General features: G+C 37.1%; 1 protein-coding gene across 2 annotated transcripts; it reads left to right on the plus strand.

The window, feature by feature from the left end:
• The first annotated feature begins 534 nt into the window (after window positions 1–534).
• On the plus strand, window positions 535–26,334 carry LOC126354634 (7SK snRNA methylphosphate capping enzyme-like). 2 transcript variants are annotated; one of them, XM_050004404.1, is made up of 7 exons: window positions 535–605; window positions 1,532–1,733; window positions 2,219–2,555; window positions 2,845–3,513; window positions 14,594–14,987; window positions 17,085–17,303; window positions 24,902–26,334. In XM_050004404.1, exons 3-7 carry the CDS (start codon window positions 2,221–2,223, stop codon window positions 25,595–25,597), a joined length of 2,313 nt encoding a protein of 770 aa, XP_049860361.1. In that variant the 5' UTR covers window positions 535–605; window positions 1,532–1,733; window positions 2,219–2,220; the 3' UTR covers window positions 25,598–26,334. The 2 variants fall into 2 exon arrangements, with proteins under 2 accessions (XP_049860361.1, XP_049860360.1); XM_050004403.1 differs by having other exon boundaries at window positions 597–763.
• The last annotated feature ends 1,508 nt before the right edge of the window (window positions 26,335–27,842 follow it).

Below are 27,842 nucleotides of genomic sequence, written 5' to 3' on the forward strand. Positions count from 1 at the left end.
ACTACGGTGTAGTGTCGGTTTGTGTCTGAAATACTACTGCAGTTCGAAAATTTTGGAACTGTAGCAACACTATTATTACGAGAAATGAATGATCCGATGGATGCTGCGGAACTCTCTTAAAGTCTATATATAAATTTTATCTCTATAATAAGCCATACATTATGAAGGGAAACAAAAACCAAGTAATTGTATCTCGACAGTATCTACCAATCAATCTAGTTATAATTCATGTAAAGCTAACGAGGACAATGTACCTACATGGGAAATGCGCATTGGATATTACAGCGTTAAAAATATGATTGCTTTTGATGATAGTCATGTTTAATGTGCAAAATAAATAAGTTACACACAGAAATTAAAAAAGTATATGTAGTGCCCCCATGACTTATGTAAAACAAAATTACTTCCAGGTCAAGACTTTGTAATTCCTGCATTTACAATAAGATATTTCCGATTTTTCTATATTAGTTCCACATGTTCATGACTTTCATGGTTCATTTGCTGAGGCCGTCTATGCCTGAGACAGGGAAGCTGGGTAGGACGTAGACCTCTCTGATGAAGGATGGCTATCATTTTTCTATTGCACTTTGGTTTTGCAGTTTAGTGTATGTTATTTCGAAACTCCTGGATTAATTCTGAATTATTGGGTTTCTCTTCATAGATTCAAGTACTTCACTCAATTTCAATCGCCGCAGATATATTATTGGATAATCTGGCCCTACTCTTGATATAACCCCAATGCGAGTTATTGATAAAGAAATAAGTTGAGTCTTGTTTCCGGATAACATCACCAATACGAATCTTTATAGACTCTGGTGTAATATTCATTTATAAATATAGCTATTACAGTATCGTTTTCTACTTTATTTGATCAAAAAACTTTCTTCGCTTTTTTAATATTTTGCCACTAAGCTTTTTGGCTTGCATTTTTAATATACATTAGCAACCTGCTTAACTTCTGACCCCGGAGTGGAAACCTGTCCTTGTCTGACCATCTGCTTCAGCCACAGTCTATCAAATTCCATACTCTCTGGCGGTAGATCTTTAGGCTCTGTGTTTTGTCACAGAAATGACGCTTTGCGTATATTCTGCTGTATTGAATGATGTCTGTGCACTGTACATCTCTTCATTTTCCAAATACGCCTAGCAGGGATTTAATTACACTAGTACAATGCTCGCATGTACCGATAATCTTAGTAAAATGAAAGTATACAAAAATGGGATGGTCGTAATTGACAGCCAGTTTGTACTGGTTGTTACAGTTACTTGGAAAAGCTTGGTTTGAGAAAATTTTCTCGGTACATGACACCGCCTACTCAGGATAATTTAGTGACGAGACCACAGTCCTAAATACGCTGGTGCTTAAAAAAAAAAGGCTACAGTCATCTTCGTATTTTGGCAGTTGCGTACAAGTAATCGATCCAACGGTGCTTAAAGTCATGAAAAACAGTTTTATTTACATATATTCGATGACATTGAAGAGTTCAGTCTGGATTGATGAGGATCGTAAGTCATTTCGTTGTTTTGTTAGGTTGAGAGAAAACGGTGGAGGGGATGAGGTGAGCTTATTGCTATCGCCATCGTTGATGGTGGTGTTGCGTCGTAGATGCGGGCGGCTACAGAAGTTTTTCGCAGCAGTAGTGGATGTTTTGGGTTTTGAAAGTACCACTGTGTAATTTATTACGAGTTAGTCGAAGCTATATTCGTTCAAGATATTACTTCACGTCACAGAGGTGGGTATAGAATAGAAAATAAGAGAAATTTGTGTTCTAGCCTGAGATGTCTAGGTAAGCTGCAGGAATATGTGTCTGCGCATGCGCAGACTTGCAGAAGGCTGTGATGTACACAAACTCACGTGGAATAACACAAACATAGTATTTGTCATTAGTTGTGCAGATATTGACATGATTCACACAAAGAGTGCTTTTTTCCGTTAGTTAAACAGTTGTCAACGCTGAAGAATTGTAAATTTACACATGTTTATGTTACGAAATGATTTAAATTTTGATTAATAAAGTGCACTAAGGGGTGTCCCTAGCAGAAATGTGATCGTGGCCATGAATGGTGTTATTATAAACACTATAATGCTAGCAGCTTTAAAGGAACTAAAGATTCCTGCATTTTATCTCAAGTAGTGAGCTGCTTCACTGTTGACAGTTCAGCGTTGTATAATATCGACTAATATTGTAGTTTACCATTTGTTTCTATTACTTTTCAGGAATGTCAGATACTCAGATTGAAAGACCTGTAAAAATGGAAAATACTGACGATAAAGAAACTTCCTTGACGAAAAGCTGTGCAAAGGAAACTGAAAAAATGAACAATAAGAAATTTCCTTTAAATGCATCGACTAAGAAGGGCAAGCATGAAAATGAAGCCAGATTCAAATTCGGAAGAAAGCGTTCTCAGAGTTTCATTGCAGGCAACGGCAAATTTTTTCCCCCGTATAAAAGAAGGAAAAAAGACAGTATAATACCACCGACAAAGTTTCTTCTCGGCGGTAATATCAGAGATCCTTTGAACTTGAACAGCCTGCAAGATGAAGAAATAAACAAGTAAGTGCACCATTGACCATGGTTAAATGGTCATAAGACACATTTGAATTATGAAGTAATATTAGTCTTCTTTGCAAAGCAAAACAGTAAGCCTTTTTCAGTATCAAAGAAGCCCATGAATGGCATATAGGGGTAGCTGATACAAACCTGTAGCCACTACAGAATGAAGTGAACCAAACTCAAGTTGTTGTTGTTGTTGTTGGTGGTGGTGGTGGTGGTGGTGTGTGTGTGTGTGTGTGTGTGTGTGTAAAAATAAAAATTCAAACATTCACTAATTTTGTTTGTTCAGGGCCATGAATGCTGTTACACCAAAGTCTTCTCCACTCCCGACGCCCCATCACCGGAAAGGTGAAATTGAAGTTATTATTCCGCCAAATTTAAGGGATCCACTAAATTTAATATCGGGTGCAGATGATGCAGAATACGAACAGCAACTTGTTTCTCCAACCAAGAAGGGCAGAAAGTCTAGGAACAGGAAAAAGAAACGCAATTCATCTTCTGGTGGTTCAACTAAAGATGACAGTGTTGATAATGGTGTTTCTGGAGGTGCTGAATCTGCTGTAGCTGTTGAAGAGACCCAAGATAATGAGAAGGATGTTGTTATAGAATCAGCTGCACAAATTGTTCAAACTGTGGAGGATAATGATGCAAAAGAGCCAACAGCCACATCTGAAGTTTCAAAAGAAAAAGAAAAGAAAATACGGAAATCTTTAGATGAGCCAGGAAAAGATAAGAGGAATCGCAAAACGGAGCACACAAAAGACAAAATAGTGAGCCCTGTTATACCCCAGCCAGGAGCATGGAAGCGGCCTCTTCCGTATGGTCATCGCATTACCAATCCTTCAGGAGCTGTGTGCAGGAACCGCCCAGGTGGGAATCAGCAGAAAAAAGGTGGCAATGACGCACGTCCCAATTTTCGGGAAAAAGATGCAAGGTTCCAGTATGGAAACTATACAAGGTATGTCTTGAGCTAAAGTCAGTTTCACATTGTATTTTGATGTTAAAGTTGTGATTGATGTAGTACACTGTACTATTATGATGACGGAAGTTTGTTCTTTGTATGAACACTCTTAAAGACTGCTGAAGCCATGTCAGTATTTGTCTTAAAAATCTATGTACATTCACAGTTTTTGCTCTGCCAGCAACATTAAAAGTAAGTTTGAAGTAAATAGTATTGAATATGTTGCAGGCCAAATGGCAGTTATACAATTTCTCTGGCACCTGTGACTGACAGTAAACAGTCTGCAGTATGTAACTACGTCATAGTTGAATGTCACTGAAATAATTTAATTCTGAATCTTAATTCTTCTTGGATGATAGAAGAGGTAAAATTAAAGTTACGATAACGTTTACCAATAAGTGTAAGGAATGATGCTTCCTATGTGTTCTCCATAAAGGAATAAAATATATTATTACAAAATATAGATAATGATCTAAAAAAAGGACAGTAAGAATTTCATGAAGTCATGTCAGCAGCACTTGCTGTGAGATGTGATGGGAACTCAAGGGGGTATTACAACAGCTAGTTACAGGTATATTACAAAAGAACTGCAGGCAAGCAACATATGTTGCAGGGTGGATTTAAACCAATTGTGCCAAATCCTGACATGAACATAATAGTGGAATGTGTAATATATTCAGTAAAACAGCAGTTGTAATCCAAATGGTTCACAAGATATTCTCTATATCAGTAAAAATAATTTCATGACAAATCATTGCAAATCAGTCACTACAACCTAAAAGTCAAAAAGTTGTTAAAAAATTCAAAGCATTCACAGTGACAATTTAAGACAAACCTTCATGGCCCACCAGTCATAATACATTGCCTTTTTCCTAAACTCTTATTGGTTATCTCAGACTACCACATTTTGCAATTGGCTACAGAAAGAACACTTTCTGCTCTAATCTTTAGGGTAGAATTAACACAATTTGTGTCATAACATTTAACTTCTGTTGTTATGTTGTCCTCAGTTGCAAGTAATATGTTGATAACTCACTTCAGGTCTGCCTAATTAAAACTGAACAAAATAATTTTTTTGCCCCATATGCATTTTACATTTATCACGTGAAAATAATCGTTATTGACCTAGGAAAGAAGAAAAAATGGAATAACAATAATATTCTGAAAAGGATAGAGTGCTGCTCACCATATAGAGCATATATTGACTCAGATAATTGCAATGAAAAGACTGATATAGATTTAAGATTTCTGCTGAAAGACCTTCTGGACTAGAAAGCACACACAAGCACCCCCCCCCCCCCCCCCCACACACACACACACACACACAAAAGCCATTGACCAGTGGCCAGAGAGAGTGGTCAAAATTATAGCAGTCTTTTTGTTGTGCCTGTCTGTGACTTGACTTCTCCTCTATATGGTAGGTTTTCTCAACCCTACCTCACAGAAGTTCCAGTAAGTGAACAAGTGTTACACTCATCCCAAGGATTACTTGGTCATGCAGTTTGGGAGACTCATAGCATTGGGTTGTTGACAGACATTGTTTTAGCCACATATTTTGTGAACTGACTTACATATCAGTATCAATTTTAAACTGACTAGCTGTTAAAATTTGGTCTTCATAGTTCAGTGTTAATGACAAATGATAAATGTTGCTGCTAGGTTTCTTAAATTGTGTTTTTTAAATTCTCCCTGCCCTGGCATCAGATTGGGATGTATGAAATAGTGCCTAATGCAGTGTTGAAATTGTAATATGCTTTTCTGTGTTAAAATACTACCCTCTTGTAACTCCCAGTCATAAAAGAATTTTGTTTTGAAGTCTTTGGACATGTACCAGTAAATCCTCCTGAAATATTGTTGAAACTCTTCAACATGAAGTTTAAATTTTTTTGTATCCCCCTTGGAACTTAAAAAAGTCTACTTATAAATCTCAATTGTATCACAGTTAACACAATTTTTACTCTTTTAATTTGTTTATATACATATTCTGTAAATGCGTTTGTGAGATAGATACTCCTTTGTAGATGTTAATAGAGTTTTAACACCTGCTCCGTACACTACCGCTGCCTACCGTCAAGGTATCAGGTCTGATGATAATAAAAACTGAACGAAACCAGTAACCACTTTTTTTTATGGGTAAGACTGTGTATTAATTTTTAATGCTTTAATGATTTCATTGAATCTCTATATCTTGTATGTTCTTGTGGTATGTAAAGCCGTTTGTAAAATGTTTAACTTCTTTACCTTACTTGCCGACAATTATTAAAACAATATAAACACTTTAATTAGCATTTACTCCTACACTATATTGCGGAATAGGCATAAAATAATGCATTACTTCTTGGGGCATTTTGTGCTATTTATGATGGGGTATGGCTGTTAGTTCTGTCACCCATGTAGAGGAAGGAAATGTACAACAGATTCTCTGCCCTTAAACCAATCACAGGTACTCAATAATGCTAAAACTGAGTGATTTAAGTGAAGTTTTTTATCAAATAATTTAGAAGCAATGCTGGAAGTTGAATAAGGCATTGTTATAATGAAAGTTAATGTTCTTGTTGTCATGAAAGTTAGTGTTCCTGTTGGCATTAGGGAAGTATCAGATTCCTCCTGTCTGCTTTGACCCATGGTGTCATCAAGATAGCAGACACCCCTACTTGTATATATGATATGGTGACCATTATGTCATTACACACACATGTGAACAAAAATAAAAATGACATAGGAATATTCCACTCCAGCAGTAAAACGAAACTTTTGGGACCGCCACGGAAGATAAGGGGTTTCAGACTGGGGCCAAGCCATACACGATAGTCCACAAAACAGTACCATCCTGAAATAAATATTATCCACAATATCAAGCACAAAAAGTTCTCAACATATGACTTAATGCTAAAACACACAAACCGTAGGAATCACACATTTTCCTTGACTTATATAGCACAAATGAAACCCTTGAAGAAAAAAAAGAACACATACAACTCCAAAAATGCAGTAGTGCCAGACTCCCTTCACTTGTGTAGACAAGATGAAGCCTGTGTTACAAAAACTCTCATATTCACTTGACCAATTAATATACAAACAAAAAGCTATGCACCAAATCAAACTATAAATAATGCACAAAAATGAAAAACTAACTTACCAACCTTAGAGATCGATGAATACAGCCAGGTTCCCCCTCTCTCAAACACTCACAAAGAAATACAACAAACAAAAACTGGAACCATTCACACATTAAAAAAAAAAGAAAAAAGCCCTCAGAAAACAAAAGAACTACTCAAAGATGAATGAAAAAAAAAATTATACATATGTAAAACAATGTCCCTAATGGCCAAGATTGATTGTTAAACCAGGTGTCCTGTCAGACTGCCAAATATTGTCATGACACCGCCACATGTTCAGATCCCTGTCCGAGAAGCCAGAACTCTAGTCAACTTCGTAGTCTCATTATGCAAGACATCTCATGTAGTTGACAAACAAACATTCTGCTGCAAAAACCTTATTGCCATAATCTTATCATTGCCCAGTGCACCCTAGTGTAACTAATTATTAAATATGTCTGTAATATCTATCTTTAACAACAGAAAAAAACAAGAAAAAACTATTACATTTTGGTCCACAAAAAACACGCGACACTACTCACACCTAACATAAATTCATAAACCCCCAAAAATATATTATCACGCCATCTCCAAACATGACGTGACTCAAAGACACAGTGCCACAATGACGTCACACAACACTACATACAAACATTGTGGGTCAAAGCAGATGGTTCCTTTGACCCCCCAGAACTCCTTCAGTGATGTGAGTGTTTACATAATTATTTGAAATAACATAACCTTGTACAGCAACATTAAAACCGACAAATACTATGAAGATTTTTAGAGTTTGTCATAATGCTTCACACAATCTCAACTGAAGATAATTTGATATTTGTATAGCTGACTCACCTGTTTGTAGTGAGTGTCTTCAGCATCGTTGGAGACAAGATACCTTTAGTGATACCCTGGTCAAGGACTACTCTACATAGTTCACCCACAGGTCACTGTGTTTGAGGTGAAGTTCTTGGAGATGTACACACTGAATGGAATTGTGGATGTGACATTAGCATTTCCATAGAGATGGGTTCAGGAGAGTGGTCAGGTGTTTGGCTTAGCTGTATGTTGTGATTCCTGTATTGCAAACTTTAGGACATAGTGGAATGCCCTCTATGTGGATCTTTGGAAGTCCTTACAGTCGTGGTGCAGCAGCTCATGGTCAAAGTCTCATAAAAGATTTTGCATCAAAGGTACTGTGTAAAAGTTTGTTTGTTTTTCTTTGGAGGTGACTTATTAGATCTCCTCCTATTGTGGAACCAGATGGCACTTTCCTGTTTCTTCATATCCTGTCATAGACATGTGCCATTTGTGTGAGGATAACCAGTCTTTAACTGCTGCTTTCACCTTGTTATCTTTTGCAAAGCTATTGCTGCCGCTTTTATAGGTAGTCAAAGAAGTGAAAATTGTGTGGTCTTCAAGAATCTTTTCGCCGACAACTTTGCCCAAACCTTCTGAGATCACCTTGGGTGGCCTGGTCATGGTTCATCATGGACAGTTTGCCATCCGTCCTTGAAAGCTCTCATCTGCTTATGCACTTCGCTGTCGCTCACCAGATTGTGACCATACAACTTACTTATCTGTCTATGAATTTCCGCTGTTGCGATGTTTCTTGCCATCAAAAACTGACTCGCTGACAGTACTTCACAGTTGGCAGGCTGATCAGTTGTTTCAAACATTTTGAACTGAACTGACACTGTAAACAGCACACTGCAACAATAGCAATGCAAATGGGGTCATTTCATGGACATGGAATGCCAGGAGTTGGTGTGCATGCACATTTCAGCATTCATGGTAAATTAGATTACCTATGGCAGTTTGGACCTTAATTTCTGAATAACTCTTGTATTGTAACTCTAAATACAGGTTTTTGAAGACTTTAATGTAAAAGTGGGGAAAAGGAAAAATTGGCTTCATAGTTGGAGAATATAGGGAAGAAGTGTGATTTGAAAATAGGGTGACATTGAGACATGCCAATAGTTTCATGGAAAATTTTATATGGATTATTTAGCTATGCGGATTCGTGAGTACACATGGACATAATTAACAAAGAGGTAAAAGCTAATCATAGATTATATCATTATGATGCACTGGGCGTTAAGATTAAGAAAGGTGGAAGTTATGGATCAGATTTCTTTATTGGCCAAAGGCACAAATTTCTTTTTAATTTATTCATTCAAGCAATGTGTTCAGGAAATCCTACCAAGAAAGAGAGCCTTCAGAAATACGGAACAAATAAAGTTCAGTGTTAAGATGTAGAAGCAACCAGTCCTGGCCATTGTTGCAAAGCAACCCAACATTAAATTATAACTAGCACTAACATACTCGCTTATAATTATGGTAATTACTTCTAGATTCCTCATATGTATATATTTATGTTAGGCAAAAAGCAGCTTATTTGAAGGGGAAAAAAGCCATTGGTGCTCTTCCTATACAATACTGCTGCTGTTTTTATCTTGCGTTTCATACAGATCACTATCAACTGTCTATTTACTGACACAGTAACGGCGTGTCTAAGACAAATATTGGGGTTACTTTGAATCTGGGGCTTTTCAGTTTCCTGCCTGATGCCCACTGACAACTGTTATAAACTTTTACATCTGAACATTAAACTTAACAATGTAGGAAAAGACAGATTGCTACTTACTGTAAAGAAGACATACCAGGTTGCAGACAGGCACAATTAAGACACCTACAAATAGCTTTCAACCACAGCCTTCATCAGTAAAAGAGAGACACACACCATTTCATTCTTAATCTAGAGAAGGATGTGTGACCTATGTGGAAATCATTTCCACATCTAGTGTTACGGCTGTGAACTGCTAAATTCATCGTAAGATGCTGGAGTTAGCTGCCTTGTGTGTGAGGTGTGCTTGCTGGTGTGAATGAATGGTCTCTCTCTCTCTTTTTCCGACAAAGACAATGGCTAAAATCTTATGTGTAAGCGTCTTTTAAGTGAGCCTGTCTGCAACTTAGTGTTATCTATAGGGTAAGTAGCTGTATCTCTTTTTCAACATTGTTGTTGTTCCTACCTGGAGTTTTCATGTTTGAATTCATCCTAAATTCACTATTGTCATTAACCGCTAGTACAGTTGTGAAGCACATGCAGTACGTTGGCATGTAGTTTAGGAGTCCTTAGCTCCCTGAAATGGCTTGTGCAAGACACTGTCATGAGCTTTATGCAATATTCTTACTGGGATCATCAATAGTATAAATACTTTTCAATCAAATTTTAGTGCACCAGAAGATTGTCAGACATAGGCTCGCCATATGTCCAGAATTAGCCTGGACAGTCTTGGTTTTTTAGTACTGCCAGTGTAATATATCGGGTTGCAAAAAGTCTACGATTTGAGAATTTATGAGTCGTGAGAATTTTTTTAAAAAGTCTTAGATCTATATGTTCAACATGGTGTTTTGCAACATTCTGTGGCAACTGAGCCTCTCTCATCTGACCTTGTAGTAAGCACTAATGTTGATGGTGATGTGTGGCTACCAGTTCCGCTACAACTTTGAAGTTATTTTGCAACAATACAGGGGCCATATGTTCATTGTGTCTTCATGTATTGATAGTTACAAAAACTTATCCCATTATTCTCCTGGCTGTATCTGGTATGGATGTGTTAAGGCCCTTTATTACTACACCTGTGTCATCTGCAAACATTGCAGTGTTTGAAGAGCCATTCAGTGTAACCCAAGGCTGGTGCTACTGAGAGGGACCAAGATTCCAGTACTTTGGCTGACGTACCATTGTAGGCAGAAGAGTTAATATTTCTGGTTATGTTTGCTGACCTGGTAACCCCTTAAATAGAAGACTCAAAGGATATCACAAGTAAATGTTCAGGACAAGGAAAAGAAAATAAGTAATACTTGGAAAACATTGCATGAATCATCTAAATTCCTCCAACAATTGAGATTAGCAGAAAGAATCGCACGACTGCCCGATAGCTTCACAAGTGAATTGTGTAGAATTTTAAAAGGGTATCTGCAGCAAATAGAATGCTCGTAGAAAGCTCTAGAGAAAATTAATGTGTAAGAAACACTAATTGACATAATAAATCATGGATATTAAAGATTTGAACTTTTGGTGGTTAGCAGCTGTGGACATGAAACACAGATAGGTCTGTGGAAGGTACTGCTAACTGTGAAGAAACTAGAATGCCATGTGGAATAAGAATTTTTATGAAATTTATACAATGTCAGGTGAATCGTGATCAATTGTTTCTTCGAAAATGTTAAGGAGTTTGGGAACAAACAAGACAGGCGACAATTTATTCAAAAGACATCCATAAATGGAAACATTACTATGAAGACCTGTTGACAGAAAGGAGGATAGAGTAAAAAGACTGCAGTTACAAATTGGAAGCTGTTAGAGCACCATCAAGTGTTTAGAGTGAAAGAAATAGGAGGAGCATTAAAGGGGGTGAAGAGTAACAAACTTCTAGGCCCAGGAGGCATACTTGTAGAGCTTTACCAAATATGTGCCCATAGCATTAGAGGTTCTAGTTAAATTGTATACCAAATGTGGAAATAAGGAACCTTGTCAGAATGAAAATGTGCTGGTTTTATCTCTACAGGAGGAGGCAGAAAAAATATGTATAAATTGTGCTGGAATGAGTGTAAGTGCTTTGTCAACTAGATTGTGTGGAACATATGTTGTGGGGGGAGAGTTTAAGTACAAACAAGAGAACTTGAAGATCCTGTGTGGCTGATCTGTTTATCCTTAAACAACTAACAGAAAGGAAAAAATGTATGCAAAAGAGGTCCGCTTGGTATTTGTCAACCTCAAGAAAGTATATAATAGTGTACTAATAAGTAAATTTGTTTGGAGCAATGGAGTTAAAGGTATACATTGAAAACATACACAACTTTGAAAATCTTATTAAATACAGTACAAATAGTATTAAAATATGCTGAGGGATTCATGTCACTTCCCAGTACATAAGGGCCTCTGACCAGGTGTTTCTATTTTGTGAATATTACTAAAGCACAATACAGTGGGAAATAGAAAATTGGTTCAGAAAGTGTAGTTAAAGAATTGTACAACCTGGAGAAAGAAATCTTCACAATTCCATGTTTATAGACAAGTTGATTATCCTAGCTGAAGAATGAGAAGATAGTTAATGCATATGAAGGAAACTGATAGAAAAATATGCAAGGATATAAACATGAGGAAAAGGACAATATATTTTATAATTAGGCATATAGGAAAAGACGGGTAAGAATACAGGTAAAATAAATGTTTTGGAGTTTAGATACTGGGAGTTACTCTAAATGCAGAGGCATATGGACGAAAAAGGTGTTGTCCATGAAGTTAGACTAGAAAAAAACCAAGCCAAAATCTGCCTTGATAGAGATGCCTTAGAATACTGTACAACTATGAGACAGAATAGCTAGACAATACTTATCTGAATAAGGAAAAGCTCGAAGTACTGTAAATATGCATTTAAAATCAGGAAAAAAACTGTTGTTTAACTTTCAGAACTATTGTCCCTTCTTTAGGAAAGAAAGAGGGTGTAGATTACAGAGCCCGAAGACAAGAGGGACTCACATTCTGACACCTCCATCTTCACCACCATCTCGTCACATTCTCACAGTAGGTGAATTTCTCTCAGCTTGGAGTCTGAGTGACATACCCCAACCAAGACCTATTTTCTCCCTGGAGGAGGATCTGCCAATTGTAAAAGGATAATAATAATAATAATAATAATAGTTTACCTACTTCTAACATCAGAATAAGGACAAGATTCACATTTTCAATTTATTTGTGGAATACACCATGTATGGATCATAACAATGGTGTCTGAATTAAACAAGAGTAAGCAACATAGAAAATGGTTTTCAGAGACGATGCTGTTGGAGTGACTTCATGGATTAAAATTAGAACAACAGATGTTAATAGCAGATTGAAATTAAAAAAGGGCAACCTCCTGTTTCAGTCTGTAGGAAAAAGCAGCTATGTTGGTATGTGACATGATGAGGTTACTAGAGCAGAGGCTACAAAAAACTTGGAAACTAATCTTTTGTGAAGAGAATGAAATGAGATAGAAAAAAGAAAAGATGGATGGAGGAAATAAGTGCTTGGCTGGATAATCAGTTCAAAGGTTGGAGGAAGGCAATGGCGTACCACCTCCAAAAGGACCATGTCTAAAGGAACGCTGTGGTGTTCAAAACAGTCTTCGAATTGATGATGACTAGTTTGCTTTATGGAAACAAGTAGCTTACAGGACAAAGAATGGTGAAATAGATATAGATGATTATGATGATGATGATAAGTGGGCTTTGGACTAAAAATGGAAAAAAGAGTAAACGTCATTTGCTGCTGCACTGAATACAGTGATTTCACTAATTGGTTAAGACAGCAGCCAGGCTGGTTCCTTTGAAAGAGCACATCACATTTACTTAACCAATCTAAGCCTGAGTTTCATCTCTAATGGCCTTGTCATTGATCGGATGTTAAGTCCTAATCTCATTTCTTTCTTTTTGTATCATACAAACTTGGTAAATTGAACCAATCCATTTCAAATAGTCATGACACTGGAATTCTTAAGAGATATGAAAAAGTCCGTCTTTCCATATTTACTTTGGGTCAAGTGGGAGAGATTTCTAAGTCATAATAATCTGATGAGACTTAAAACTCTTAGGTAATGTGACTCACATTTTGATGATGTCAGAGAGAACTACTCTAGAAATCTAACCATGTATGGCTGTAGAAGACTGTTTCTTCATTAAGTCATCCAGACTTTTCAGGATGTTTAACCAGCAGAGAAAATATTATAGGTTTAAATGAGATATTTTGCGATGTACAAACATATGGGTGAACCTTTTCATCACAGTTTGTGTGGACATGCTGTTGGCAAATGAGGTTTCACGAATACTCCTGTCCAACTAAACGTGTTTTATTCAGGAACATAAGTAGCTCTCTAATTGCCTTGCTGTATCTTCTGTGCTCATAAGATGACTGATGTTTTCCATGTGTAATGTTGAATTTCCTCCTCCAGTTAGTAAGTAAGAGTAGGAATACATTCTTCAGTCTGTTTACAGAGTGGTTAATGGAGTCCCCTCCCCCACCTCCTCTTTCAGCTTATGATTAGTGGTAAGAGCTATATGCCTTTTTTGACCAGGCATTGAACAGTCCATAGTGTATATGTTACATGGCTGTGTGGGGATGATGTTGAGTAGTTTTCATTAATATAAAATCCAGCATAGAATATAATTTGTATGTGTAGGTTGCTACTTACTAAATAGAGGGGGCAATAATCACTGCAGAGGTACATATAAAAGACTGAATGATGTTTACATTTTGCACAGAGTCTTCCAGGAAAATAAAGGGGGTTTGAATGAGGGAGAGAGATGGGTTGGGATGGGAGGTCGTTGGGAAAGATCATGCTGGGGTAAAAAAAAAAAAAAAAACCAAATTGTAAATACATGCAGAGGTAAGTTATGGAATGTTGACATACACACAAAATGGTGAGAAGGGACAGGAGCAAGGTAGAAGATCCAGAGTAGGAGAAAGACTTATACATGCACACACACGTGTGGTTCTCATATCAGTTATATTAACATCTGAGTGATTAGTTATCACTGATATTCAGTGATTTAATTTTTCCTGTAGAAGCTAATGTCACATTTTGGTATTGTGTGTACTTCTCATCACAAAGCAATAAAGCAGTTTGACATTAGTAGGGGAGGGAGTTCCAGATTTTAGAGTGTGTCATGTTGGGAATGCATGTAGCACACACTTATGCTGTTCTGTTCAGTACTAAATTTAAGTGCTGGTAATGAAACTAGTGTGCCTATATGTCACTTTTGAAATGTTATTGTTTGAGAGCTTATTGATAACTGTTCTTAGTTAACGCTTTACTTGTTCTTTACTTACATATGTCTTTCTGTAGAATGGCACCATAATATCAAATTTGTTGCAGGCTTAATTTATGTACAGTACCTGTTAATTTGCAAATTACACTGTCATTTGTTATTTACAGGTATTATGGCTATCGAAATCCAATGCATGAGGAGGACTCAAGATTAAAATGTTTCATGCAGAGGCCAGAGCTATTTCAAGATAAGGATGTCTTGGATATTGGGTGCAACATAGGCCATGTGACACTTATGGTGGCACGTGACCTTGGTGCACGTAGTGTTGTTGGCATTGACATTGATAGGAAATTAGTTGAAATCGCACGTAAAAATGTGCGTCATTATGTGAATTGTGCTGAATCTCCTCCAGGGGATAGAATGATGTCCGATTGCCCACCAAATAGGTTTTTCCCCATTTCAATGCCTATTTTGTATGGCCCAGTGGATGTGCCTGGCTTCACAAAAGGAGAAAGTCCATCGGTGCGCAAGAAATTTCCTCACAATGTGTCATTTGTACAGGTAATAACTACTTTCTAAAACTTCTGTACTGTAATGATTATTATACTTTAAGCACTTAGTTGAGTTCATTCCTGCCCAGTGGTGGTGCAACTGCTGCTTTCTCTACCTCTTTAATTAGTGTCTTGAAGTTGGTGGTATGTCACTTGAAGACAAGGTTGATGGACACAGTGTATATTCGTTAGCTTGGTGAACCATGCTTGCGCGCACATGCGAAACTACAGTTCACTGCTTACATGATCAGGGACATCCTTATACAGAGAGATATGATGGGAATGAGCATTCAAAGCAAAAAGTCTAGTAAACACAGGTTCTAAAGTGCTGATGATACTGTGTGGGTCAGTAGCCAGGTGCTAAGCTTTCTGTTGGCTCTTTCTATTGGCCGCCACTTCAGTGACTCGTGTATCCATAAACTATCCCTGTTATCCAACTAGGGAAAGGGAACGCACAGTTTAATGTGGAATCTGAACAGCATATTGTTTACGTCAGCTTCTCATATTGTTGAGAGGTGTAGCTAGGTAAATACGATGACTGGAAGATGCATAGTCCAATCGAATCCCGTGATGTCTGTTCTCTGTCACATGCTTTACCACTAGCTCAACAGGCCTGACACATGTATAGGTTGTTCATTTATAGATTTTAATGAATGAATTCGTGAATATCACAAACTGGCTCCGAAAGATTGAAAAATTAAATCCTGTGTGTGTGTGTGTGTGTGTGTGTGTGTGTGTGTGTGTGTGTGTGTGTGTGTGTGTGTGTGTGTGTGTGTGTGTGTTTTTCTCCTGTTACCGCTTTGGTGAGTAGATTTTATAATCTGTCAATTTACATTAAAATACAGCATGTGAATATATGGCCACATCTGTTGATTGCACTGCCTTCGAAGCTTACATTCTTTACACCGCAAAAGCATTGTAGATCTTAGTATGTGACATAAATTTGAACTTGATGGCTATTTTACTTCCTAAGGAAAATAGATCTTGACAGGCAGGCAGGCAAGAAAGTGATCCTGTAAGAATTCCATTTTTACCGTTTGACGTATGGAGCCCTAAAAATGTATACATGCCAAAAAATGTATAAATGCCCATGAATTTACAACGATCATGGTGAAAAAGTTCACCTACTGGTACAAATCAAAAATTGTTATCTGTCTGAAAAATGGTGTTTGTAATGGAAAGTTTTATGAGACTTGTTAAAGTTATTATGACTATACACTGTACTGTTTGCTGAGCATTGACAGTGTTCCTTTGTCGCACATGGGGAGGTGCCTCTCCCCACAAATGACCCTGCTTACAGGCCTACAGACTAGCCTGATCCATATACTTTCATCTCTTAAGCAATTATTTCTCATGTCTGGCATCAGTATTGTTGATTTTACCACTCCTATGTGCTGTTACAGTTTTTATCATATTTATGACTTATGCCATGGACTCCATATTCAGTATGAGAGAGGTACTGATGACCTTGCTATTTAGTTCTTTAATAGCCAACCAATTAATCACGGAGTGTTGACTGTGAAGCACTGTGGATACTCCTTATGGCAGCCCAAGTACTTCTAGATTCAGTTGCTTTCAGGGTACTGTATAGTGCAAAATGTGATACACACCATCACAGCTGTTAAATTAAAAGAATTGGATTCTCAAAAGTGTTTGTTGGACTTTCGGACAGCATGTGTTAGGGATTACCAATGCAGGGAAAGCACGTTTTAATATACATTATAAGAATAAAAATTAAGTGTATATGCAAAAGTTTGTTAAATTAACAGACATAAATGGACTTGCTGGTACTTGGTTTCATCTTTGTCTCCACTTGTTGTCACATTGGTTGGGTCACACGATGGGTGGGTCGCCCTCCACACAACCTCCAAAGTCTGAGGTTTGGGTGAAATGCTCTGTTTCTTCTATCTCTGTCAACCTGTCCATCTTTCTGTCTGAGGAAAGAATTCCAAATGCTAGGCATTGTTCCTTTTTTGCTATTTTTAAATGTTTCTGTCAGAAGTACGTGGAATTTTATGTGCTGGTGATAAGTACAGATATTTTGTTTCCTTGTTATTTTAGAGTACTTTTTTTTCTGGATTGTGTAGCTGTTTCTCTTTATTTGCAGGGAAATTATGTATTGGAATCAGAGGCATTGTTAGGCACAGAACAGCCACAATTTGATGTCATTCTGTGTTTGAGTGTCACAAAGTGGATTCATCTTAATTGGGGAGATGCTGGACTTCGTCAGGCATTCAGGCGCATGTTTGCTCAGTTAAGACCTGGTGGACATTTGATACTTGAGGCTCAGTCCTGGGATTCTTACAAGAAAAAGAAGGCACTTACGGTATGTTCAGTAATTCATAAAATTATTTCAGAGTAATGACAGTCAGTGCATGCCAGTAGGCTTACAAGTAGTGTACATTGTCTCGACAAAAATATTGCTGCATACTGGCCACTTGCGTAACTGAATTTTTACTTTTTTTCTTAATCTAAAAGTAAACTTTAATAAACATAGCCAATCAAACACTGGTGTTGTGTATCCAAATACACATCTGTACGGTAGGTGTTACAGAAATTATTTCAGTTTGTTTTAAAGACTGTTCAGTGTCTGCCAGCATCTTTACTTTGTTAGGGAAGTGGCAAAGTGTGTTGCTGTGTCCTTGCTCTTTTCTGTGGAATATTAATGGTAAATTGTGGATAGTTGAGGCAATTTTGATGCTAGTGTTAAATTTATGAATGCTACTGTGTTTTTGAATTGTGCCTGTTTTATCACAATAAACTTCATGAGAGAATAAATATCATTAGGCTGCTATTAGCATACCTAGCTTTTTAAATGTATTTTGTGTAGAATTATCTGAGAAAATTTTTCCATTAATGAATGGAGGTGTTCAAAGTGAAACATGTCTCTGGTGTTTTCGCCATGAAAAGCAGTAATTACACTTACAGAAAATGCTGTCAAAACATTTGATAAGCTATGTAATATTATGATTTCCATTTAAAGTTCTGGTCAGAATGAACACAGGAATTTTAAAAACTTGGTTTTATCTATTTCCTGTTAAAACATTTCAGCTCCTCCACCAAATTATAACGTCCCAGCTCCTCAGCACCAAATTATAACGTCCCAGCTTCCTCAACCAAATTAAAACGTTGCATTAGGAGGTGTCTGCTTCGTGCAAAAGGTCTTGAGTTCATATTGACGACAACAATTAATTCTTTATTACAGACGTTTATTTACAAACAGAACTGACAGACTTCACAGACTCAACAACTGACTCTCAGAGCTAACTGCACTGCATATCCGAACTGGCAACTGACAACTCCTAGGTGTACTAATATCCTTCCAAACAATGAGAGTCTTTGACAATGCTTTGTTCACAATACGATAGCAATTCACGACTTAAAACCAAATCAGACATTACAGAATTTTAGTACAGATTAAAGTAAGTAAAAGGATCAGTACATATAAATTCTTACAAGCATAATTTCCAAATAGATTTTATAACATTTTTCTACCAGCTTCTGGATAACCTTCACCAGATTTGTACCAATGTTTCCAGAAATATCTTTACATTTGATTCTGGATATTTCTTGAGTGATTTAGAACAACTATTTATATGCAAAATGATTTAAATCGTGTTTCAAAACATAAATAAATCTTTTTAGCAGTATTTCTTGATACAAATCATCTTTCGAAATTAGGTTATGAAACAGTTTTCACAAGTTTTCGTATTTTTGCGATCATAATATAGAATTTCTCCATAGAAAGTTCCAGAAGTGTGCATTAAACGTTCATTTACAGACTTTCTCTTTAGATGGTGAGTTTTTAAAAGTATCTTGTCCATATTATACGAAATAATTTAGCTCAAAACTGATAATTTATACAATTATTCAGAGCTACAGCAAGCAGTGAGTCTTTCTTTTACAAAATCAAATATAATTACAAAATTGAATGAAAATAGGTTACTAACACTAATATATATTTACATTAATTCTATTTTTGTTCTTTCTGTGCAAAATGTCCTAATATTGACACAGTACAATATTTAAACATCACCAAAGTTTCCCTTTACATTTTGCATATCTGTATCGACATCCCCTAAAAGTCTACAGTATCGAATACTTCAATATGTCCCAATATGTCCTGTAATGTTACACTGTCCTCTTGTTTGCATTGGCACTGGCTGTTCAGTAAACTAACTGCTGTTGAGTCCTGAAATAATTGGTATCATTAAAAACCATTCATTTCTTAGGACTGCAATATACGCACTATTCTCTGGAAGGTTTCATGAGGGAAGAAGGTTGGAGGTACGTTTCGAAAAATGTGATAAATGAAAAATCTGTGAATTTTTTTCTCTGTATTATTTTATCTGTAATTTGTGTATACTCTGTTTGGTAAAGAAGTTTTTTCTGTTTTATCATGTGTTGGTATTTTCTGAAGCTCCATCTAGGGCTTACTTGATTAATTTTCAGTTGAATATTCTGTCTGGAAACTATTCCTGTTCTGTGTGTCTCTTGTAGCTGTAACATCCATCTCTAAATATTCCAGTCCTTTTTCATTGCCAACTTTTAATTAGTGTTTCACTGTGTTTTGCAAATGAAAATCTCCTGCAACATTTTTCTGTCTATAGGTAAATGCTAATGTAAAACTGTTGTAGGGATTTTGATACAGTTTCCACTAATAGCCAATACACTGATTCATGAGGAAGATTTGTGTGTATAACAAAGGCCAACAGTTGTTGTGATGCTAGGGCATTTGAAGTTGATTTTGCATAAATTTGATGCCGTGCATTCAAATATGGCATTAGTTTTTGCCTAGGAGCTCAGGTTTCTAAGCCATAACATTTTGTCACAAAATTGGATAGCTCCTGGAAAAAATGGGTTTTCTGGATATTTTCAAGATGACTGGCACCTATTTATTGACAGTTCAAAGCAAAATTTGGAATGTGCCATACACAACAGGAACGAATATGGCTAAACATTCCACTTTTAAGTTAAACCCATTTACTAAATTAAAAAAAGACATAATTTCACCATATTAGGCAGATATTACTATACACACAAATAAAGGAATAAGTTGTTGATGAAAGCAACTAGTCACTGAACACTTTAAAAGCTTCTTTTCAGTGTCATTCTTAGAATGTATTTTGAAACAATCCTATCTCAAACTGTTGTAGTAATCTGTCATGATGTTTGTATCACATTTTCCGTGGTAGCAGTCCTCCATAGTTTTCATATCATGGTGAAATCTCTCACCTTCTGCCACAATCGTGTCACCTAAACTTTCAGGAAAACTGAGTAACCAGTGGTGTTTTTTGTCTCTGCTATCCTCGAGACACAAGGAGCATGGATATCTGTTGTGGTCCCTTTGCATGTAAAAGTAGAAAATTTAACATTTTTAAGTCCACACAAATCACTCATTGATGTTTATGATACATGATCTTTTCCAAGACCAAAACTGTAATGTCATGTTCTTTTATTTTTATTGAGCGAGCAATTGGTGTTTAGCCATATTAGTTCCTCTTGTGTATGGCACATTCCAAATTTTGCTTTGAACAGTCAATAAATAGGTGCCAGTCATCTTGAAAATATCCAAAAGACCCATTTTTTCCAGGAGCTATCCAATTTTGTGACAAAATACAGAACTGTCTTTGAGAGAAGGGTTGCAGTCACTCTCTCCTTGTATAGTAAAATGTAATTTTGGTTCCTTGTACTAGTAAATTTTTGTCATTCAACCTGGAAGCTAGTAATTCAGAAGCTTCTTTTGACAGGTTGAGATCTTCGGTGAGGTCATTCAACTCTTTCTGCTTGAAACATTGTGGAATTGTTGGCATTCCCTCATCAGTCACCTTAATTAGTGTCAGAGACACAACAATGGTCATCAGAGACCCATCCTGCAATCCAGATTAAGTTTTCCATAAATTCTCAAAATTATTCCAGGTAAATGCAGGGATGTTTCCTTCAAAAAGGGTACAGCAAATTTTCTTCCCCTTCCTCTTGTAATCAGAACTTGTGTGCTGTCTCTAATGACCACGCTGTCAACAGTATGTTAAACTGTAATCTTCCTTCCTTCTCACAGAACTTTGGTAGCTGGTGAAACATTGGGATCAGTCACTTTCTCTGAGTGAAGTATTGGGCATCTTGCAGACACTAAATCAAGATAAGTCCACTTGCTATGGTTGTTAGACTGATTCCGGTAAATTTCACTAGACATAAATAACTCATCAAAGCGGTTTTGGTCCTTTCCGGACCACTGCTACACCAGATCTCAGATGTTTTCTTTTTCCGGTACTCCATTGTTGCAAATCTTTTGTAAGAGTTTTTTAGAAGTAATGTGTTGCCAAGTTTTATCCTGATCACCAAGCCTGACAGCAAGATAAGCTCTCTTTACAAAGTAATTAACAGTTTCCTGTTGTCTTCCTACATGTGTCCTCCAAATATGTAGCAAAACAATCAGGATAATTTACATAACTTTCTCTGCTTGGCCTCATTTTATTTCAATTCAACATCACAAATAAAATAATCTGCACTGCAATACAATTTTAGATTAACTTTGTAACAACTCTTTTCTACATACTTATATTACAAGAGGCCAGCCTGATTCTACCTTGTGTGCCAAGAATTTACAAACTAACCTCAGCTCATGTATTGAAGGTCACCTAACTTACCAAATGCTTCCTCCTGGTGAATTTTTCTCGAGTTGGACGGCAGACTGACAATAAGGCAAATAAGCAGGAACCAATCCTTGTATATATGATTCAGAGCTGCACTAAATGGACTTAGAACTGCACATTTTATATAGAACTGATTGTTAGAAAAAAACATGGGTGTAAAAATCTAGAGCAGATAGAGAAAAATTGAAATCATATCAAGAATCAGTGAGGTCAAAACATCATGAGTACACTGTCATGCTCCTTAAACCACTATAGCCCAGTTCTGGTCATGCGAGACTGACAGTTAACCTTCTGGAAAATGTGTCGTGATACCTTCACATCTCACATGAAAGCCCAGTTGAGTGCCCCCCCCCCCCCCTCCCCCGTCCTCTCCATGGCATAATATTGGTCCCACCAGCTTGTGTCCATATCATGGTGCATGTTTCAAGCAGCTATTTGCCTGGATGATGGCATGCATGGACCCAGCCATTGGCCTGGTGTAACAAGAAACATGTGTCATCCAATCAGGTGACATATATACGCTGATTGACACACCAGTGTAAATGATCCCATCTCACTGCAATTGTTACTGACAATGCTGTCAGCTTGTCATGGGAGCACATGAGGTTTGTCTTCTGTTCAACAATACGCACTGAAAGTGTGTCCTGAAACACACATGCAGACATAAACGTTGTACTCTATTATCACATTTTCAACTGTTTGCCACCCACCCTGCTTGGAAGAGTGAGCAAATCTCAGATATCCAGGCTCTGTGGTGAGGTGTAGATGTCCAAAGCCTTTTCACCTGCTCGTGGTTTCACTATCCTTCAACTTTTTACCATAGATGCTCACATCAGTAGCAAGCAGACAGCTGACTAGCATTGCCATTTCTGAGGTGCTCATTCCCAGGTGCCAGTCCATAACAATTTGTCCTTTGTCAAATTATTCACGTGGTGGATTTCGCCATCTGCAACCTGTGTTGTCTCTAGAATGTTTCCAAATCCTTTTGTCCCACTCATATACTCTCCTTACTGCTACACAACCCCACATATTCTCCAGGTGGCATTCAGTCTTGCAGTGGCAAAAAGTGTGTTTCTGTTACTGATATACTCTTTCTGCCTCAGGCTTGTTACTCCTTCCTCTTTCTTCATCATCTAGTCAGTAGTTCAGTCTTTAGTGTTCTCCCTTCTGCATCTTCATTGAAGGGTCTTTCTGCTGTCCTGAAATTTGCTTTTTCCCCTCTTTACATTTGGTGGCAGGAGTGATCTTTCATTGTCTTTACATCCAGTGCAATGTCATAATGTGTAAGGAGGGTGCCAGTGATTGGCCAAAGTTTTGGGACACTGATTATCATCACATCATACTCTGTGCTGACCTGTTTAATGCAATGCTCATGTGCTGTGTGTCACATTGTCTTAACTGATGTTCACTGCACACTGATGAGTCTATCATATCCTGCACATCTTTTTCATGATGAAAATTTTCTTTGGTGTTGCTGGAGTGGTAGTTGAAATGTCATCTGTGCAATGTGATGTTGCCATTGGGCATGTCTGCTTCCCTGTTGAAAAAGTGCAGACCTATGTCTTACTAATGCTTCACTTCAGGAACTTGCATAACCAAGGCAGAATTAATCTGTAATCTGCATCAGTTACTCTTTAGCCTTCATAGAATTCGAAAGCCACCATGTAATTTCAAAATTAATGTGTCTTGCTTGGTTTTTGCATTGGCTGATAATGTAGATGCTATCCACTACCAGGAAACTTTCTTCACCTTGAAATGATAAACAGTCTCATTTTATATAGGAAAATGCCAACCAAGGATGTAATTCAGTGTTATCTTGTTAACTCACCATGTTGAGTGAAAATAATCCTGTGATTGGTGTGTTGTACATTGATTCAAGGTTGGTAAAAGTAAATTATGTTATCCCCTTTCACCTGAAGCAGTATTGGGTGAAATGCTACATTTAGGATTGTACTATTACTCATTTTTCCAGGTCTGAAGTCTAGTTGCGAATAGATGAGTCCCTCTTCCTAGGTATTCTTATCTCAGTCATCTGTGGCATTTCAGAACATTACAATTATGGCAGAGCAGTGACCTGTATAAGAAGTTTGTCAAATCTTTCAGTTGTTTTCCAAGCCTGTGACTTTCTTCTTGGTGTTCTTGAAAAACGCATGTGAAAAATGACATCCAAAAACCAGTGATTACAGCTAATATTATTGACTTCAAAGAACTCTACTGAATTTTTGTTACTATTTCTGCAATTCATGATTTAAATAATAAACTTACTTACTGGTGCAGTTTTCATTATTTAAATCATGAATGATTCGGTTGCAGGCTTTCCTGAAAAATTAAATGTGATTAATGAAATTAAATTTCTGCAATTACTTTTAGTGATTACAGACTTGTTTCACCTTTCACTCTTATGAAGTTACCTCTGCTTGTAAAAACATTAGCACAAACTTGAAAAAACCAATGACTGCAAAAATTTTTTGGTTTAATTTTGACTGGTGTCAGTTACACCCCAAATATCTTCGGCAACTAATGCCCCAAACTGTTCATAATGCCAGCTACCATTGCTTCTAGCCTCGTCTGAGAACCGCATTCAGTGACACAGTCAGCTGAAAAGAAGAATGTATTGGGTATATTACAACCCTCATATCTGACAGAAATAACTCCTCCACCCTCATTCATTTTTCTTTTCAGTGGTAGTACAAGCTCCATGTTCTCATCAGTCACGCAATTTCACACACACTGCTTTGTCCACAATTCACCACCTTCATTGTCTAAATCATTTGAACATGCTTTTGATCAGATGAAGCTCAAGTGTGCTATTTTAAAGATATGAAAAACCAAACGTCTGGCTGAAATACATCTTCAATATCTATGGTACTTAAGTTTCCATTCATTTGCACCCATAAAATATAAAAAGAGGGAAAGAATAGTACTAAAAAGTGAAAACTTATATTTTCTAAGGAAAATGCTATTCCCGAATGATATGTAGCTGTTGGTTGTAAATAATGGAAGAGTTCTGTGAGCCATACTAAGTGTCTCATGTTATTTTATGATTTAGCATCATTTATTGGTCAGTAGCATTTATGAAATAAAACTAATGTGGTAGCTAGTTTTAGTTCTAGTAATACTGTGAGGCTATGAGGTTCTTCAAATCAGCATTCAAAGTTGATGTTTTACACATAAAATAAAACATTTTATGGTGTAGTAAAATAATAATATTGTGATACATAGTCTACAATGCCAATACTTTAACATATTTTGTCTGTGCTTCTTTTCACAGGAAACTATTTTCAGAAACTTCAAAAGTATAGAGTTTTTTCCTCATAAGTTCACACAATATTTGCTTTCCTCGGAAGTTGGTTTTTCGAAGTGTGAAGTTATTGATACACCCATACATAGCTCTAAAGGTTTTCAAAGACCAATTCAGCTCTTTACGAAGGGTGAGCACTCACCCTGTCATTCAGTGGTGAGCACTGGTACAACACCATCACATCAGATGGCTTCAAGCAGAAGCAGAAAACCAGTTTATGCCAGTGTTACAACTTTGAGCGAAGAGACTGGAGAAGAGAAGACTGTAGAAACAGAGCAACAAAAATCAATGGAAGTGGGGAAGTGTGAACCAAGTACAGACATTGCCAGTTCCCATGACTTGGCTGCCGACAGCCCCAATACAGCCAAAGTGTGTGAGCATAGTGATGTAACTTTAGGAACTGAGTCATTTGATTATGATTCTGGCGTTGTAGACAGTGTTGCATCTCAGATGGAGCTGTCTGTGATAACAGAAGTTTCTAAAGAAAATACTGTTGTTTATCAGGATTCCGTTTGTGAAAATGCAGACAGTGTTCATACGAGAAGTAGTGATAACAGTAGTAATGCCACTGCAACAAGCACTAGCAGTAGCACTTCTTCTTGTTCGGGTTCTTCACCTTCTTGCTCAAATTCGGATGTAGAACGAGAGAGGGGCAAGGCCAGATAGATGAAGCTGCATTGATAATAAATGTTGAAATTGCACTGAAATTGTTTTTATGTTTTGTTATTCTGGCACACTTTTATTGAATAACTCATATTATTAGTAAGAGTGTATGCTTTTATCATCAGTTAAGACTGAGGCATTTAGTAAAAGTGTCAAGAGATAATTTTCTGCTTTATACAATACATTTGTAAAAAGACCAAGAACAGTTTGTAGAAAATATTGTATTGTTGTTAACAGTTGCTTGCTGTAAGCTTTAATAAGTTTGTTCTTTGTAAAGTGTGAGATATAAATATATTTAACACATATGTGCTTATATGAAACATTTATTTTTCAAAAATTGATTTTGTTGCATATTTCTTGTAATATATTGCACAGTGTTGAAACTACATTATAATTTTATCAAGATATCAAATTAATTTGGTATATGTTGTCCCGGTGACTTTTGTCCTGTCATTGTCTTGTCTTGTTTTGTTTTTCGTGTCACGTATTTCCTGTACAATAATGTGTCATATTTTTAATGCCCCTCTTGGGGACATTAATAGGTAGTATTTCTCACTTATTTGACTGCTGCATGAAATGTTCCAGTCCATTATGTTATATGTAATTCTTTATTTCAAATGTTCAAATCTATTATATCCTCCTGCAATCAGTGGTATGTTTGTGAGTATATAAGTGTTTAAACACATTGTTGTATAGATGTATACTTATGCACTAAATAATTGTTGCTAAAATTTAAAATATTTTAATGTGTTTTTATGTTTTTTACTGAGTCTGTAAAAACCATCTTTAGACTCCCAACTTGCACAGTATTTTAAACTACTTACTGTGTTGACTTAGGAGAATGGTATCAATTGTTTTCTTGTGTAACTTCCATAGCTTGTCAGGTGGTGGTGATTGTGTCAATGTTACATTGTTTCTTAAGCCAAATGTTTAGAATCAAAATTGTACTTGTCATGTCACACATTTTAGGGTCATTATTTTGCCTCTGTCAGTTGCAAATTTTCAGACTGCACATTGAATGTTTGGCCCTAATTTTTATGTTGGTGCTTTCATGGTGATAGCACTATTATAACAGCATTCATTATTGTCCAAAGAAAGTAATAAGACCAAGTATTACACAAGCAAGGAAGCAACCAACTAACTACTCAGTTTCACGTGTGGGTGTGTTTTTTGGGAGAATCTGAAGTGGGAATCTGCACATACACTTGCCTTTATCAGCACATACTACTTAAACACTGTTGAAGATCTTAATCTCTTGTGAGTTATGATATGTATGGGAACAGAATAATCAACAAAAGCAAAAAGTATCTACAACAACAATTAGGAAAAGACAGATTGCTACTTATTGTAAAGAAGATATGTTAAGTTGTAGCTTTGGCCACAGTATTCATTGATAAGACACACACACACACACACACACACACACACACACACACACACACACACACACACACCCCTTTCATACACACAAGCAAGCACATCTCATGCACGCATAACTGCCAACTCCAGCATCTCTGACCAGAATGCACTAGCACATGGGGTCCCAGCAGGAGAATGCTCTTGGTTGTTCTGTGGTTTTCCCTAATAGGGATTTTAAAGTGCATCTTCCAGAACAATTTACAAATTATGATGCAGAGTTATATGGCATTCTGATGGCACTGGAGAGGGTTGATAGGCATCACTGTAAGAGTTTTCTTGTCTTTTCTGACTCTCGTAGTGCACTGCAAGCACTTCATCAAATGTATCCGGTAGACCCGCTGATTCAGCTCATCCATGACTCCTTGCAGCGGTTCCAACGCCGTTGCAAGGAGGTGTTCTTTTGCTGGGTACTTGGCCACATTGGGATTCAGGGTAACGACATAGCTGACAAAGCTGCCAAGGAAGCATGTTGGGACAGTGCTGTCCATCAATGTCCCAGTTGTATGCCATTATCTCATTTTCTGACAGATGCATCATGCATCAGTGGGAGACTGAATGGTTGCAGGTGTCAGACAACAAACTGCGGTCGCTCAAATCTACCACAAAGGCTTGGTGGACTTCGTGTCAGCCTCCTGCTGGAAGGAAGTTTTGCTTACCAGATTGCACATCGGGCATAGCCCTTTCACACAAGGCTTCCTCCTCTGGTGGGAGGATCCACCATTCTGTGAAGTTTGTAGCATGCTGCTTTCAGTTCAGCATACTGTGGCTATGTGTGTCCTATATACTGATATTAGGGCAGCCCTTGGTCTCGCTGGAGATCTGTCCACCA

The sequence above is a fragment of the Schistocerca gregaria genome, chromosome 3 (assembly GCF_023897955.1).
Source record: "Schistocerca gregaria isolate iqSchGreg1 chromosome 3, iqSchGreg1.2, whole genome shotgun sequence".
NCBI classification, from domain to species: domain Eukaryota; kingdom Metazoa; phylum Arthropoda; class Insecta; order Orthoptera; family Acrididae; genus Schistocerca; species Schistocerca gregaria.

What these genes read in the sequence shown, in the direction of transcription:
- LOC126354634 (XM_050004404.1), top strand. Translation starts at nt 2,221, where the DNA reads ATGTCAGATACTCAGATTGAAAGACCTGTAAAAATGGAAAATACTGAC. An exon ending in ACAATGTGTCATTTGTACAG is followed by an intron (nt 14,988 to 17,084) that starts GTAATAACTACT and finishes CTTTATTTGCAG; the next exon opens with GGAAATTATGTATTGGAATC. An exon ending in AGAAAAAGAAGGCACTTACG is followed by an intron (nt 17,304 to 24,901) that starts GTATGTTCAGTA and finishes TTCTTTTCACAG; the next exon opens with GAAACTATTTTCAGAAACTT.